At 44.5% G+C, this 15,420-nt stretch overlaps 1 protein-coding gene across 1 annotated transcript in view; it reads left to right on the top strand.

The window, feature by feature from the left end:
* Positions 1 to 13,065, top strand: part of LOC142573286 (FUN14 domain-containing protein 1-like) — a 180,359-nt gene extending 167,294 nt beyond the window's left edge. The window contains exon 8 of the mRNA XM_075682923.1: positions 12,018 to 13,065. Within this exon, the coding sequence (XP_075539038.1) occupies positions 12,018 to 12,098 (81 nt within the window). The 3' untranslated portion in view covers positions 12,099 to 13,065. The remainder of the gene's footprint in view (positions 1 to 12,017) is intronic.
* Positions 13,066 to 15,420: the final 2,355 nt, after the last annotated feature.

The raw sequence follows: 15,420 nt of genomic DNA, 5'->3' as shown, positions 1-15,420 counted from the left end.
GTCATTAACTCGCGTTTATTCCCTCACCCAATCTGCTCTTTTCTTATCCCTTAAGGTTACACCTATCATTCTTCTTTCCATAGCTCGTTGCGTCGTCCTCAGTTTAAGTAGAACCCTTTTCTTAAGCCTTCAGGTTTCTGCCCCGTACGTGAGTACTGGTAAGACACAGCTGTTATAAACTTTTTTCTTGAGGGACAATGGCAACCTGCTGTTCATGATCTGAGAATGCCTGCCAAACGCACCCCAGCCCATTCTTATTGTTCTGATTATTTCAGTCTCATGATCTGGATCCGCAGTCACTACCTGTCCTAAGTAGATGTATTCCCTTACCACTTCCAGTGCCTCACTACCTATTGTAAACTGCTGTTCTCTTCCGAGACTGTTAAACATTAAATTAATTTTTTTTTTATTAATTTTTTAGACCCACTCTTCGGCTTTGCCTCTCCAGGTCAGTGAGCATGCATTGCAGTTGGTCCCCTGAGTTACTAAGCAAGGCAATATCATCAGCGAATCGCAAGTTACTAAGGTATTCTCCCTTAACTCTTATACCCAATTCTTCCTAATCCAGGTCTCTCAATACCTCCTGTAAACACGCTGTGAATAGCATTGGAGAGATTGTATCTCCCTGCCTGACGCCTTTCTTTATTGAGATTTTGTTGCTTTCTTTATGGAGGACTACGGTGGCTGTGGAGCCGCTATAGATATCTTTCAGTATTTTCACATACGGCTCGTCTACACCTATATTTCGTAATGCCTCCATGACTGCTGAGGTTTTGACTGAATCAAACGCTTTCTTGTAATCAATGAAAGCTATATATAAGGGTTGGTTATATTCTGCACATTTCTCTATCACCTGATTGATAGTGTAAATATGATCTGTTGTTGAGTAGCCTTTACGGAATCCTGCTTGGTCCTTTAGTTGACAGAAGTCTAAGGTCTTTCTGATTATATTTGCAAATACCTTATTAAATACTTTGTAGGCAACGGACAGTAAGCTCATCGGTCTATAATTTTTCAAGTGTATGGCGTGCCCTTCCTTATGGATTAGGATTATGTTAGCGTTCTTCCAAGATTCCAGTACGCTCGCGGTCATGAGGCATTGCGTATACAGGGTGGCCAGTTTTCCTAGAACAATCTGCCCACCATTCTTCAACAAATCTGCTGTTACCTGATCCTTCCCAGCTGCCTTCCCCCTTTGCATAGCTCCCAAGGCTTTCTTTACTTCTTCCGGCGTTACTTGTGGGATTTCAAATTCCTCTAGACTGTTCTCTCTTCCATTATCCTCGTGGGTGCCACTAGTACTGTATAACTCTCTACAGAACTCCTCAGCCACTTGAACTATCTCATCCATATTAGTAATGATATTGCCAGCTTTGTCTCTTAACGCATACATCTGAGAGCATGTTGAATTCTATCCATATTATACTTCCTTATGTCAGCTGTCTTACGAAAGTTGATTAACTTGGAAAGTTCTGCCAGTTCTATTCTAGCTGTAGGATTAGAGGCTTCATTGAAAGCTAATTTAGGTCTACTGACACTTCAGTCACGCCGCAAGTGCTTTCGCTTAAGCCTATATCACAAAATTTTTTACACTAACCCTACGCTTAAACACGATCTTTCCCTGCCTCCAGATTACATGTGCTCACAAGTCAATCATAAACTTAAGCTTAAAGTTCTTTTATGCCGCACTAACACTTGTCATGTCTCTTTTTTGCCGCAAACAAGCAGTGACTGGAACCACCTTCCCGCCTCCGTCACTGAAATCGAAGACCCTGCCACCTTTAAAGTTGCAATTAAGAATTTATTGTTAGAACACTCCTCTCTGTAATACCCTCGGGTCCTAAGAGTATGAAAATAAATGAATAAGTCAATTCCAGCTGTTCTAGTATGATTACGAAGAATATGCTTATTTTAAGAATTCTACAGTAAGTGCTCATTGAATATTACACCAAGGACTTTGGTTTTTCATACTATATTAATTTTATTTAGACCAATTATGAAAGGCCCCTGAAACAGTTGGTCAAATTTTGTAGACGCATAGGTCACAGCTACAGTAAAATATTAGTGCCGCAATTGAAGTGAAGCGTCATATATTAAAGGACCTGTAGACGATCACAAGTTACCCTCTTCCTTTGCCATGCTTTTACTCCTCAACTTGTTCACCGCATGAACAGGGCTAAGCTTTGCCTTAAGTGGTTCTGTGTTATGATGTTGAAAAGGGAAGAAGCATGGGCATGGATCGGAAGGCCTTACCAAAAACCCGAAGAACCGCAATGAGGCTTCGTGTTTTCTTTTTGAACCTGGCCAACCAGTTGAAGAAGATAGGCGGCAAGAACAGTGCACACATGCTGTAAACACTGAACACCACAGTCCTGAAAAGATTGGTTGAGGTGTGCAAAGCACCGTTGGGCCAAAACTACGAACAGAAGGAATGCTGACAGCAAAAGGGCGTCTAGAAGGACAACCCGTAACTGTTTTCAGTGATACTATTTGCGACACTGTCGTAGTAAAGCACTCTTTTGTGCCAGCCAACAAGTTTCCTGGGAAAACGTGCACTGTCTATTTACTAGATAGTTCGCACAATACCGTCCCAAAGCTGAAGTTCAAGTTGACTGTCTGTTCTTTAAAGGCATTGTGCGTGACATATGCATGGAGCATCCATTGTATGATGTTGTTCTGGGCAATGTTAACTGTGCTTGCCCCTATCTCGAGTTACCTGGAGGCATAGATGTGAAGATGGAGCCTACCGCACTATATCACCAAGAAAGTACTGAGGCTGGGCCTATGACAAGGAGAAAACCTGCCCAGTTCTGGATATTACTATAGTTGCTCCATCACAATCCCTTGCAATAAGGCTGACAGTAGCCTTTGTAAACCCTCTAGATGTCACTCCCAATGCATTGTCAAAGTTGCAGAAGGATGATCAAAGTCTCGGTGGTTGCTTCGCGGACTTGGGCAAGACCAAAACCACGCGATCTGCCAATGTCACATTTGTACTACTGAATGATACTAATGATAGTCTCTTCTGCCGTTATAAATATGCGACAAAAAGGGAAATCGAGCAGCTTGTTGTTCCAAGAGATCTTTGGTGTTCCGTCCTGAAGATAGTGCATGAAAGTATCCTCTCTGGTCATCAAGGGACAAAGTGAACGGCCTACAGGGTCTCGGAAGAAGTTTACTGGCCTGGCGTTCAAGCTGATGTCACCCGGTTCATGAAATCATGCAACCTTTGTAAGAGGACCGTCCCAAAACACCTGGTAGGACGCATACCTCTTGGAAACATGCCGATAATCAATACTCCATTCCAGCGAGTCGCTATTGATATTATCGGACCACTTTCCCCTACTACCGCTAATAGTAACGGATTTTTTCTTACCATGGTGGACTTCGCAACATGTTACCCAGACGCAGTTGCTTTACCAAGCATTGACACAGAAAGGATTGCCGAGGCATTTCTGGTGATATTTTCCCACGTTGGAATACCATGGAAAATGTTACCGACCGAGGTACACAATTCACCTCACAACTCATGAAAGAGCTAAGCCGGCTGCTTTCCTTTAAACGATTACCTACTGCGCCATACCATCCATTGGCATATGGCTTAGTGGAATGTTTTAATGGAACGTTCAAACAAATGATTTGACGAATGGGTCAAGAAAGCCCCAAAAACTGGGATCGATACTTAGCACACTGCTTTTCATGTACAGAGAAGTCCCACAGACCAGCTTGGGCTTCTCACCTTTTGATCTCCTTTATGGCCGTTACGGACGAGGACCGATGACCATCCTGAAGGAGCTTTGGTCAAGGAAACATTTGGACGAAGGGACCAAAAGGACGTACGGCTACATAGTAGAGCTGCAAGCACGGCTGCAGCAGACATGTCAACTAGCCCATGAGGAGCTCCAAAAAGCAAAAATTACACAAAAACAATATTATTATCGCAAGGCAAAGGCATGACACATTGCTATGGGAAACAAAGTATTATTGTTGCTACCATCCGAGAACAATAAATTGATCCTAACATGGAAGGGTCCATTCACCGTCATTGAGAAGAGAAGCGATCTTGATTAGGTCATTGACTTGGGCATGCGAAGAAGTACTATTCATATAAACTTACTCAAAAAGTATGAGGAAAGATGTGCCTAACCATTGGCTGAACACCAAGCTGCTGTAGCGGTCAACACCTGAGAAGATGCAGGGAATGACCCGCCATTTATTGCACTGAACAAGAAAGAAACATACCAAGGTATAAAAATTTCCATTGAATTATGTGATGAGAAAGCCGGAGAAGCAAAGGAAACATTGTCTACGTTCCAAGACATATTCTCGGACGTACCTGGAAAAACCCACCTCGTAGAATGCCAGCTAAAAGCGACTACGGACATGTTGGTGCACATCCGGCAATATCCAGTATCTTTTGCAATTGAAAAGGCTGTAGATGATGAAGTCCAAGAAATGCTAAAGCAATGATTTATTAAACCACCGAACTCGGCATACCAGTCCCCAGTGGTGGTAGTGAAGAAGAAAGACGGCAGCATGCACTTGTGCATTGATTTTAGACAACTAAATTGTGTGGTCATCATGGATAACGAACCTATGCCACGAGTAAACATGATGTTTGCCAAGCTGGGCAGGAGAGTCAGTACTTTTCCAAGTTCAACTTTACGAAAGTGTATTGGCAAGTGCCCATGCATCCCGAGTGCAAACACATGACAGCCTTCCCATCTTCGTCGGGTCTCTATCAGTTCCGCTTTATGGCTTTTGGTATTAAGACAGCTTCAGCTGTTTTCACAAGGCTTATGAGAAAAGTAGTAAACGGTATCCCCGATATCTATCACTACTTCAACGACGTCTTAATTGCCGTCAAAACATGGGAACAGCGTGTGCACACCCTTCGGCGTTTCTTCCAGCAAGTAAAAAACGACAGTCTAACTATCAAGCCCTCCAAAAGGGAAGTTGGTTTCACCTCCATGAAATTTTTGGGTCATATTGTAGGCCACGGTGACCTACGCCCACTGATCGAGACCCTTGAGAAAATTGAAATCGCTAAGAAGCCAACTACTAAAAAGGAAGTCCAGTCATTTTCTGGCCTTAATGGATAATATCGAGACTTCGTGCCAAATTATTCCCAGGTATCGGCGCCCCTCACAGAACTGATTCGCAAGTGTGTGCCCAATAAACTGGTCTAGGAGTGGTGTCACCAGGAAGCCTTCGATAAACTATGACGATTACTTTCTGAGCAGCCCATTCTGCGATCTCCAGATTTAGAACAGCCGTTTGTCTTACGTACAGACGCATCATCGACAAGCCTTGGAGCTGTCCTCCTGCAATCTCACGGTGGTGTTCTGCACCCGGTTGCATGCGCAAGTAGGAAACAGCGGCTCAGAGAAACACACTGCTCCACCATAGAATGGGAAGGCCTCACTCTTGTCTGGGCCATCCAAAAGTTTCAGGTTTATTTTTATGGCAAGCACTTACTGCTACAAAATGACCATGAACCACTTTCTTATATTAACTCCACCAAGCATGTGAACAACAGAGTATTACGCTGGAGTTTACTGATTATGGGATATGACTTCACTGTCGAATACATCAAAGGCAGTGACAATATTGGAGCCGACTACCTAAGCAGAGTGTCTTAGTTATCCAAGTTTATATGTGTGTACATAGCTTCTGTTACTGTTTATTTACAAGTGCGTGTTTTTCTTTTTTAGTACTGTGGCAACTGTGTGCAACCTTTGAACTATCTATGTGCTATGTGTCTGTGCAACAAGACCTCCTGCTTCAAGCCCCCTCTGCATGGCAAAGTTGTTTAACGCGTAACAACTTTCTTGTGTGAGGGGTAGTGTGCTGAAAGACGATGACGATGGCAACTACACATGCGGCACAATGCGGGAAATAAGAGAGCACGAGGTTTGGTGGCAGAAGAAAAAAGAAAGAGGAAAACACGAGCGAACGGGCAGCTGCAGCCAGGAAGGCCGATCGAACGAGGACCGAGCGAGGTTCGTAGAAGGAGTCCCGAGAGGGCGACCCAGGCGTACCGCTTGGCTGTCTCGGACGGGTCACAAATAACCGAACCGAGGTCCTGCCCGTGTCCTGAGATCTTGCAGTTCCTGTGCGCTCGGGAGTCTGGTGCTCCCGCAGTTCCGGCGTCAGAATCTTGAGCCACCAACCAAGCGGATGTCACCGCATCCCCGTCACCGCCTACTCAAGCTGCCTCTGACACATTCCGTGTGTCAACAAAAGTTCTACCACACGTGAGCAACCACTGGGCGGGCTGTATGCCACCACACCCAGACTTTGCGCTTTATCGGTCTTTTCTCACCACACCGCACTTCAACATACGTGACGGTCCACGTGATTACATAACAATGTCGCTATGTCAAATATGTCTCGGCATTTGTACAATAGGAAACAAGCTTTACTAAGTTTCTTGCAGACTTCGTTGATGTGAGGTTTCCAGTTAAAAGTTGTCAAGTATAATGCTAAGTATTTTATAAAATTCACTTAATCTAATGCTGAATTATTCACTGTGAGCATACGAGTGTTCATCCAGAATTTTGCGCGGGGAATTAAAAACAATGCACTTAGTTTTCAATGTATTTAACATTAGTTTGTTTGAAGAGAACCACTTGTGGATAACATCAAGCTCTGAATTTGCACAAATAAAGGTATGGTCCGGAGAGTCTTGGGCACATATGAAAGCAGTATCGTCCGCGTACATAAATATTGAAAAAAAATTTATAACACAAGGAAGGTCGTTAATGTATATTGTGAGAAAAATATTGGTCCAAGAACTGAGCCTTGGGGTACACCTGTAGTTGTTTCAGGAAACTCGGACTGGGTATCAGCTATCTGCACTGTCTGCTTACGGTTTCGTAGATAATTTTTAAAGAATTCTAGGCACATTTCACGAAAACCATAACATTCTAATTTGTTTAATAAAATCCTGTGGTTGACAGTATCAAGGGCTTTTTTTATGTCAAGAAATATACCCACAACGGTTCTATTGTCATTTAAGTCGTAGTTAAGTTCAGATAAGGACAAGACGGCTGTGTCAGCTGACCTACCCTTTCTAAATCCATGCTGACAAGGTGTATGAATACTGTGGTGTTCTAGGAAAGACATAATTCGTTTGGCTATTAGTTTTTCTAATACAATATTTATAGTACTCAGGATAGAGATAGGACGGTAGTTTTCCGGGATATTTTTATCACCAGCCTTGTGAATCGGGATTATCTTTGACAATTTAAGAAGGTCCGGATACGTAGATGTGTAAAATTATAAGTTAAATATTTCTTCTAAAGGTACACAAAGAATATCAATGCATTCCTTGAATGCCAAAGAAGGCATGTTATCACAACCAACTGAAAAGTTGGCTGGCATAGCGCTAAGTAGAGTTGCAATTTCACTAGCTGTTATATCGGTAAATTTATATATGTGATGATTGTGAGGAGGGTATGTAGTGTATTGTTTGTTGACAGCCATAGCCATTATCCGAAAACCTACTCTGCAAAAATAGGTACGCATTACACATCAAAACGAGGGTGTTTAATGATACTCTGAGAGCCTCGATGTCTGGTATGGTGTAAGAGTTTGCAGGAGGTTTAAGAACAGAGTTTATAATACGCCATGTTATTCGTGAGTTACCTGAATTTTTAATAATTAAGTTTGTGTAGTATTCTTTTTTCTTACTCGAATGAGTGCTGTTACTTTATTACAAGCCGATCTGAATTGCTGTAGGTAATAGTCATTGTTTTTCTGCTTCTTTACTTTTGAATGCCAAAAGTCTTTCTCATAATTTGTTCTAATATGTGTTTTTTCATCCATGGGCAAATTGGGGTTCTGTAATATCTCTTATCGTGAACTGCTGTGGACAGCATTATTGCCTCACTTAAGGTTTTGTTTAGTTTAGAATAAAGGACATTCACATCTGGGACAGATAATTCATCGGAATGTAATTGAAGCGAGTACCTTGGAATATATCTACAGAGGTTTCACAGCGACCTTAATTCTACACAAGAAAAGCAGGAAGATGCCTATAAAGAAAGGGGTCAGACAGGGAGACACGATCTCTCCAATGCTATTCAGTGCATGCTTGGAAGAAGTATTCAAGCTATTAAACTGGGAAGGCTTAGGAGTAAGGATCAACAACGAATATCTCAGCAACCTTCGGTTTGCCGATGACATTGTTCTATTCAGCAACAATGCAGACCAGTTACAACAAATGATTCGAGGACCTTAACAGAGAGAGTGTAAGAGTGGAGTTGAAGATTAATATGCAGCAGACAAAGATAATGATGAATAGCAGGGCAAGGGAACAAGAGTTCAAGATTGCCGGTCAGCCTCTCGATTCTGTGAGAAGTATGTTTACCTAGGTAAATTAATCACAGGGAACCCTGATCATAAGAAGGAAATTAATAGAAGAATAAAAATGGGTTGGATCGCATACAGGATTGTCAGCTCCTGACTGGAAGCTTACCATTATCATTGAAAAGGAAGGTGTACAATCAGTGCATTTTACCGGTGCTGACATATGGGGCAGAGACTTGGAGACTGACAAAGAAGCTTGAGAACAAGTTAAGGACCCTGCAAAGAGCAATGGAATGAAGAATACTAGGATTAACATTAAGAAACAGAAAGAGAGCGGTTTGAATCAAAGAGCGAATGGGTATAGCCAATATTTTAATTGACATTAAGAGAAAAAATGGAGCTGGGCAGGTCATGTAATATGCAGGTTAGATAACCGTTGGACCATTAGGACTACGGAATGGGTACCAAGAGAAGGGAAGTGCAGCCGAGGATGGCAGAAGACTAGGTGGGGTGATAAAATTGGGAAATTTGGGGGCGCTAGTTGGAATTGGTTGGCGCAGGGCAGGTGTAATGGGAGATTGCAGGGAGAGGCGTTCATCCAGCAGTGGACATAAAATAGGCTGATGATAATGCTGACTGTTATGTCTCACTAGGAGTTCCCCTAGCCTAATGCAGAACTTAATGTTGTGGTCTCCCACTGTGCTCACGCTCTGATATGATGCCCGCTGGACGACCACCGCGGGTTCGAGCACTCTGAGCCATCATGCATACGGGGTCCTGCGTCCACACCTGCTCGGGCCCACTCTGTGCGCCGACGCGCCACTGCGTGCGTACGCACGCTGCTGGCCCCAGCTAAGGGAAGGCAAGACCAAGCGCATAGCAATGAAGGCCCTAAGTGAAGCACTTCAGAAAGAAAAAATAACACTTATTAGGCTGGTATTTGATACAAATGCAAGTTTGAAGAACACGGCCGAATCTAAATCTCATTGCAACACAATACCTGGCCAAATGGTTGCCGATGGCCACACCGTGACAGAGAAAACAGAGAAAGAAACAGAGAGAGAACAGAGAACCCAGCAGTAAGAGGCTGCCTATCGTTCGGTTAGTGCCTGCAATAGCGCCCCCCACACCAGAGAAAATGGAAACCGAAAGAAACAACAGAGGAACAGACAGGGGCACGATTGGAAAACGCAGCCTCAGGACATCGAGACGACGGAAGAGTGCATACACCCACTGAGGCCAGGGCCTCGCCTCGCCGAAGTGACTATCGGTCGGTGGCGGACAAAGGGGGCCGCCGCCAGCAGAGAGGAACACGCATGCCCCTTCCAACGCCCTGATGTGGTCTCCTTGGGCCCTGTCTTGGGCGCGCGTACCTGGAGCGCACGCAAGCAGAGCCTGAATCCCACCAAAATGTCGGCAAAAGGGGAAGCCCATTGACTTTCCATGGGTGGGATGACAGCCGAGTGACAGTGTTTTACAACCCATTGCCACCCTGTCCAGGCAGGGAGGAGAGGGACATGGAGCCCCCGGAAATGCAGTGCAGCAGCTCCACACAACCACCACGAGAGCCTGCAACCCCACAATGTACACTCCTTTGTCAGAATTTCTGTCCATCATGCCACTCATGCAACGTCCAACTACAGTAAAACCCTTTTATTTCAAACTTGTAATAATAGAAATAACTTTCAAGATAAGTGAAATCGTGAAACTAGAAGACCGCTGGCCATGCATAAACCACATAAAGCCTTTCCAAAATAGCGCTAGTAACATTCTCAATTGATCATTTTCAGGTGAATCACCACCAGATACATCAATGTCTACAGCATTTCTGGAAGTGGTTGAGATGATTGATCCTAATGCAAGGCCTGAAGCCTGTCATCGGAGCAGTTCATAATTAGTGTAAGATATGCAAAAAAGTGGATGTTACAAATTTCACAGTGCAATGAATTATGGACAAAATCACTTTGGAAACTGAACTATGGAAGATCACAACTGTCACACCTATACCAGACGGCCACAAGTGACCTGAATAGTTACGCCTCACTGTCGTGCAAGCATGAAGTGAGCGTTCTTATCAAGCCGTATTCTCACTGAAAATAAATGCTGTGGACCTCGTTTGGGTGCAGTGCATAGACTGAAAGTGGCTGCTCAAAAGTGCCAATCATCTTGTTCAAGGTCACGATTAATACGCTGTAGCCACATTGATGCATCACCAACAGCACCTTTAGTGAGAGGGAGAAAATAAAAGGTTTGGCTCACTACTCTAGCACAAGGCCACAGCTAAGTGACAACAAGCAGTTTAGCAAGTGTGCGCAAGCATTCATAGGCAGAAAAAAGGGCGAAAGTGTGCCATTTGGCTTGGTGCTCGCATGATCTCTCATTGCAGCCAGTTGAGAAGCAGGATATTGACATGAAAAGAGGCCCTAACGATACCAGATGCACTCTGAAGGTCGGCAGAAGTCACTTGTCATCTCGTCCCTTTGCTAATGGGGCAAAATAGCAACGGTTGCTAATGGCACTGATTGCTGTTGGTAGGGATTGAACTGCGCCTCGGCACCTTTGTGCAGGCGTTCACCTATTCTGTCATACATACGCCTCTCCCCTTTCACCTGCAATGGTTGTCGGGGGTGGCTTTTTCCGTGGACCAGTTTGCAGCCATGGTGCTTGCGCTGCCATTTTCACACGGCAACAGGCTAGTAGCGTTCTTTTCTGTATTTTCGTTCTTGGCATGGGATCCTCTTCCTGCACACCACTCTGAGATCGGATGTTCTGCAGCATTGAGTGTCACTAGAGACAAATACACCTATTGCCGTTAACTTAGGGCAACACAGTGTTTTATTGCTTGCACAGCGCTTAGCGCCCCTTTTGCAGGATGAGCATGGGCACAGTGGTGTCCTAGGTTACACAAGGCGATGACTGACATGGCCCTAAGGCTCGCTAAGCCCAAACCTTTGCTAGTCGCTACCAGAATCCCACATCTCTCTGACATGACATTAGTTGGCGTGATGCAAAGTGCCAAGGGTGCACTTGGCTGCGAGTGAGAAAGGGCATGTTGAGAGGAGGAATTAGTATTTGCCCAATAAGGGTGCAGCCTCGGAAACGTTTCTGTGGCGTCACAAATGCTCTTGCAAGACACTGTGCAAATGCCAGTATTCGTTATCATTGGACATTGTGATCAGAGAATACTGTTTTCACTTTTTGGCGATATCGCAGCTGTGCATAAAGCATGGAAGCCTTTGGTAGAAATATTTTCCCAGTATTCTTGCAGCTCATATTTCTAGATGTCTCAAGTCTAGCGCAAGAACATTTTGAGACAAGGGGTGAAAAACACACAGAGCTGACACGGTGCTGGTAAAAAATTTGACTTAGATATTTCGAGATATCAGAGTTTGAGTTAAAGGGGGCTTACTGTAAATGCATCAGCAAGCTGAATACTAGTGGGTTGCTAAACTTGGCTTTGTCACCCAGTGAGTTTACATGGAAATCTTTCCAAGGCTATGTCTACTCTGAGCACATACAAAGCAACTCAACAGCATCCATATTCTAGAAAAATAGGAGAAATTGAGTCTCGGAATCTTTTCTAATAAAAGGTGTATGACAACATACCCACATTTATTGATTCTGGAACCTTCTCTGTGCCATGTTGGAGAGTTTGCAAACCCAGCCGTTGCTGTTTACACTGACTTTCACGACTATTCTTGCAGGCCCAGAAGTTTGTCAAGGACAATGTCTTCCTGGCTACGGGCTTTGCTGGTGGCTTCCTTCTGGGTGTGGCATCCTCCTGAAAGCAAGCTTGCTGTGCAGGCAGCTACACGGCTGTGGAACAGCTGCCACACATTTAGTTCTGTTTCTTCCTTTGCCATGCATTAGAAGGGCGCACAGAAACAGCTACTCTATTGCTTGGCTTTCCAGTTTGTCTGTCTGCTTAAAATAATGTGGTCTTTTGTGGCCATCACGAGCAAAGCTCTCTATGAAATCCTGCTCAGGGGCTGTTCTTGTACACAGGGATCACAGATAAGCAGGGTTTTAGTATTGGCACAGCATGTGAAAAAAGTGCTCTCTGCCACTTGCTGCTCAAAATAATATCTTGTTGGATAATTGGAGGATTTCAGCGCAAAGTCACCTACTGTTGCCTTTGTTGGTGGCCTGTTGTGTAGGCTTACATGGCGTAAAAAATTTAGACAAGCATATCCTGGAAGTGGTTAAACAAGGCCTCGATGTTGTGCAGAAGCTGTCATCATCTAAGTATGTGCTCTGTCAATATAGATGATGCCATAGGCTGTAATGTTGACATGCTGTAGAGCCAGCGCACACTTTCCCTATATGTGCATTCTCTACTTAGACAAGAGGTTTAAGGTGAAAATGTGCCCAAGTCACCCAACCATGTGTCTGCATGCCTTTTATGGTATGAAACAGGACTGCCACCGACAAATAAAGAAGCCTGCTTTGAGCATATTGGCTACTATAACTGTACTATGTGTATGTGCGGAGTGCTGTGTAGGTGCTTAATTTGTTAGTTTGCTCTTGAGTCTGCCTCTTTGTTAAAATTTATGAGGTATCCTGTGTTTCAGAGACAAAGATCAAGTGATGTTTAAATAAAGTCACAGTATAGACTCTTAAATAAAGTCACAGTATAGACTCTTAAGTGGACAATTCTGTACATGTAGCATTCACCCTCACTTTATATTAAGCGGACTGAAGCATCTTTTTTTGTCACATCAAGGTGAATAAAGTGGGCATGAAGCACGTCAACTTGCATAATGAGGCATGCACTGTACAGTTTAGATGCCGTTGCTACAAAATGAGCTGTGTAAGATAAAGACAAAAAATAGTGGCTTACTCCATACGATTGCACACAACATAAATCTAGTTTCATGTTTTTAGAATGCTTCGGCATATTGATATGTTATGGAAGAAACGGAGTTTATTTAAAAAGATTCCAGGCAAACCTTAGATGGGGCAAAACGTCCTTCTCCCTGTCGTTCCTTCCGCTCATACTTCTTCCACTTATGCGGCTACATTTGCCGTAATATTTCTCCCCTCCTAGACGAAGCCCGCCGGGCGAGTCAGTTAAGTTCTCGGAGTGAAGGACTTCAGACGAGCAACATGTACAATCTCAGTTTTGCAGAGCATTGTCGAGTTGTGGTGAGATGTGCCAGTTGATAGTTTACTTCACTGAGCTTTTCAACAATGTACAGGCCGGTATAGTTGGCGAGAAGTTTCTGACACACGCCATGTCTACGCACAGGACAGCATAGCAAGACTAGATCCCCTGGAGAATAGGTGACATCCCGACGGTGCCTGTAGTACCGTGCTTTTGACCGGTCTTGCGAAGCCAGAGTACACATGCAGGCCAAGCGTCGAGCTCCTTCAGCAAGACACAGTCTCGGTGATGGAAAAATCATCGTAGGTGGAGAAAGAAAATATGATGTCCAGTGCGTGACACGGCGGATGAGCGTAGAGGAAGAAAACTGGACTGTAGCCAGTAGTTTCATGCTTTGCAGGGTTAACGGCATGTGTAATAAAGGGCTAAATGTCATCCGAGTCTTTATGGTCCAATGCAACGTACGTGGACAACATTTTCACCAGTGTGCGGTTGGTACTCTCGGTCAGCCTATTTGTTTGCAGGTGATACGGTGTCAAGTGGCAAAAGCTGGAAGCGCACAGTCAAAGAAGCTCTTCTACGACATCTGCAGTAAACTGGCAGCCGTGGCTGCTGATGATGATTCCAGGAGGGCTGTGATGGTGAATGATCGAGTGCAGTAGAAAAAGGGAAACTTGGCTGGCAGTGGCGCATGGATGGGAAGGCAGCCGTCTCGCAGTACCGGGTCAGATGGTCGGCAGCTACAATGATCCAATGGTTTCCTTTCAATGAGTGGGGAAAGGGATCCATGAGATCAATTCCAACTTGCTCGAAAGAAGAGCTAGGAGGCGTCAGTAGTTGTAGGAGTCCAGCTGGCATGGTAGATGCTTACGGGCCTGACACTAAACGCAACCAGCCACATACATTTCAGTCGACCAACGCATTCGGGGCCAGTAGCACCGTTCCTTGGGCCAGATGATATGTATGCGTTGCCCCTAGATGTCTGGTGATAGGATCGTTGTGGTTGTAAGCTGAGGTCTTCTGTCTACTCCTTCTCAAAGGTCTCTTTATCAGGAAATGCTGGTGCCAAAGAAGCAATCAGGTGGTCAAAGTTATCCGCATCACAAAGTGTCGTGTTTATTTGGAAAGGCAGTCGGCATCAGCGTGTTGGCAACCACTCTTGTATGAAACTGTAAAGTTGGACTCCTGGAGACGTGGAGCCCAGCACATGAGACGACCAGAGGGATCCCAAAAGCTGACAAGCCAGCGCAGTGAATGATGATTCGTGATGATTGTGAGTGGATGCCCATACACATAAAAGCGGAAACGTTGCACAGCAAAAATAACCACTAGGCATTCTTGCTCTGCAATGCCGTAATTGCATTCAGGCTTACTTAACATGCGACTTGCATAAGCAATAACGTGCTCTTTCCAGTTGCATCGTTGACCGAGGACTCCACCGATGCCCACATCACTCATCGGTGTGGATCTCTGTCGGTGCGGCTGGGTCGAAATGCCGAAGTATGTGACCCGTCATGAGTAGAAACTTCATTGATGAAAAGAAGCATCCCACTCATGAGTCCAATCAAAAGCGTGTCCTTACGCAGAAGACAAACCAGGGGATAGGTGACATCAGCAAAAGTGGGTATAAATTGGCGGAAGAAAGTAGAGTACTAGGAAGCAACGAAGCTCTAACAGACCAAGGAGTCACGCTCCAACAGCTGATGCTTTTTGTGGGTCAGGCCGGATAATGTACTTGTCTACAAGATGGTCAAGCACCAATGTCTGCCGCTCACCAAAGTGACATTTCTTAGAAGTGAGCACTAGGCCGGCGTGTTCGATGCAGTCCAAGACAACTTCCAGGCACCAGTTGTGCTCTTTAAAAGTGCTTTCAAAGAGGATAACATCGTCCAGGTAACGCATGCGAAAATTCCATTTTAGGCCTTCAAGAATGGTGTCCATAAATCTTTCGAAAGTCACAGGTGCATTGCAGCGACCAAACGGCATGACATTGAACTCAAAGG

Source organism: Dermacentor variabilis, chromosome 2 (assembly GCF_050947875.1).
Source record: "Dermacentor variabilis isolate Ectoservices chromosome 2, ASM5094787v1, whole genome shotgun sequence".
In the NCBI taxonomy this organism is placed as follows: Eukaryota; Metazoa; Arthropoda; class Arachnida; order Ixodida; family Ixodidae; genus Dermacentor; species Dermacentor variabilis.
The sequence above is the reverse complement of the archived record's forward strand: the minus strand, read 5'-3'. Positions and strand labels throughout refer to the sequence as shown.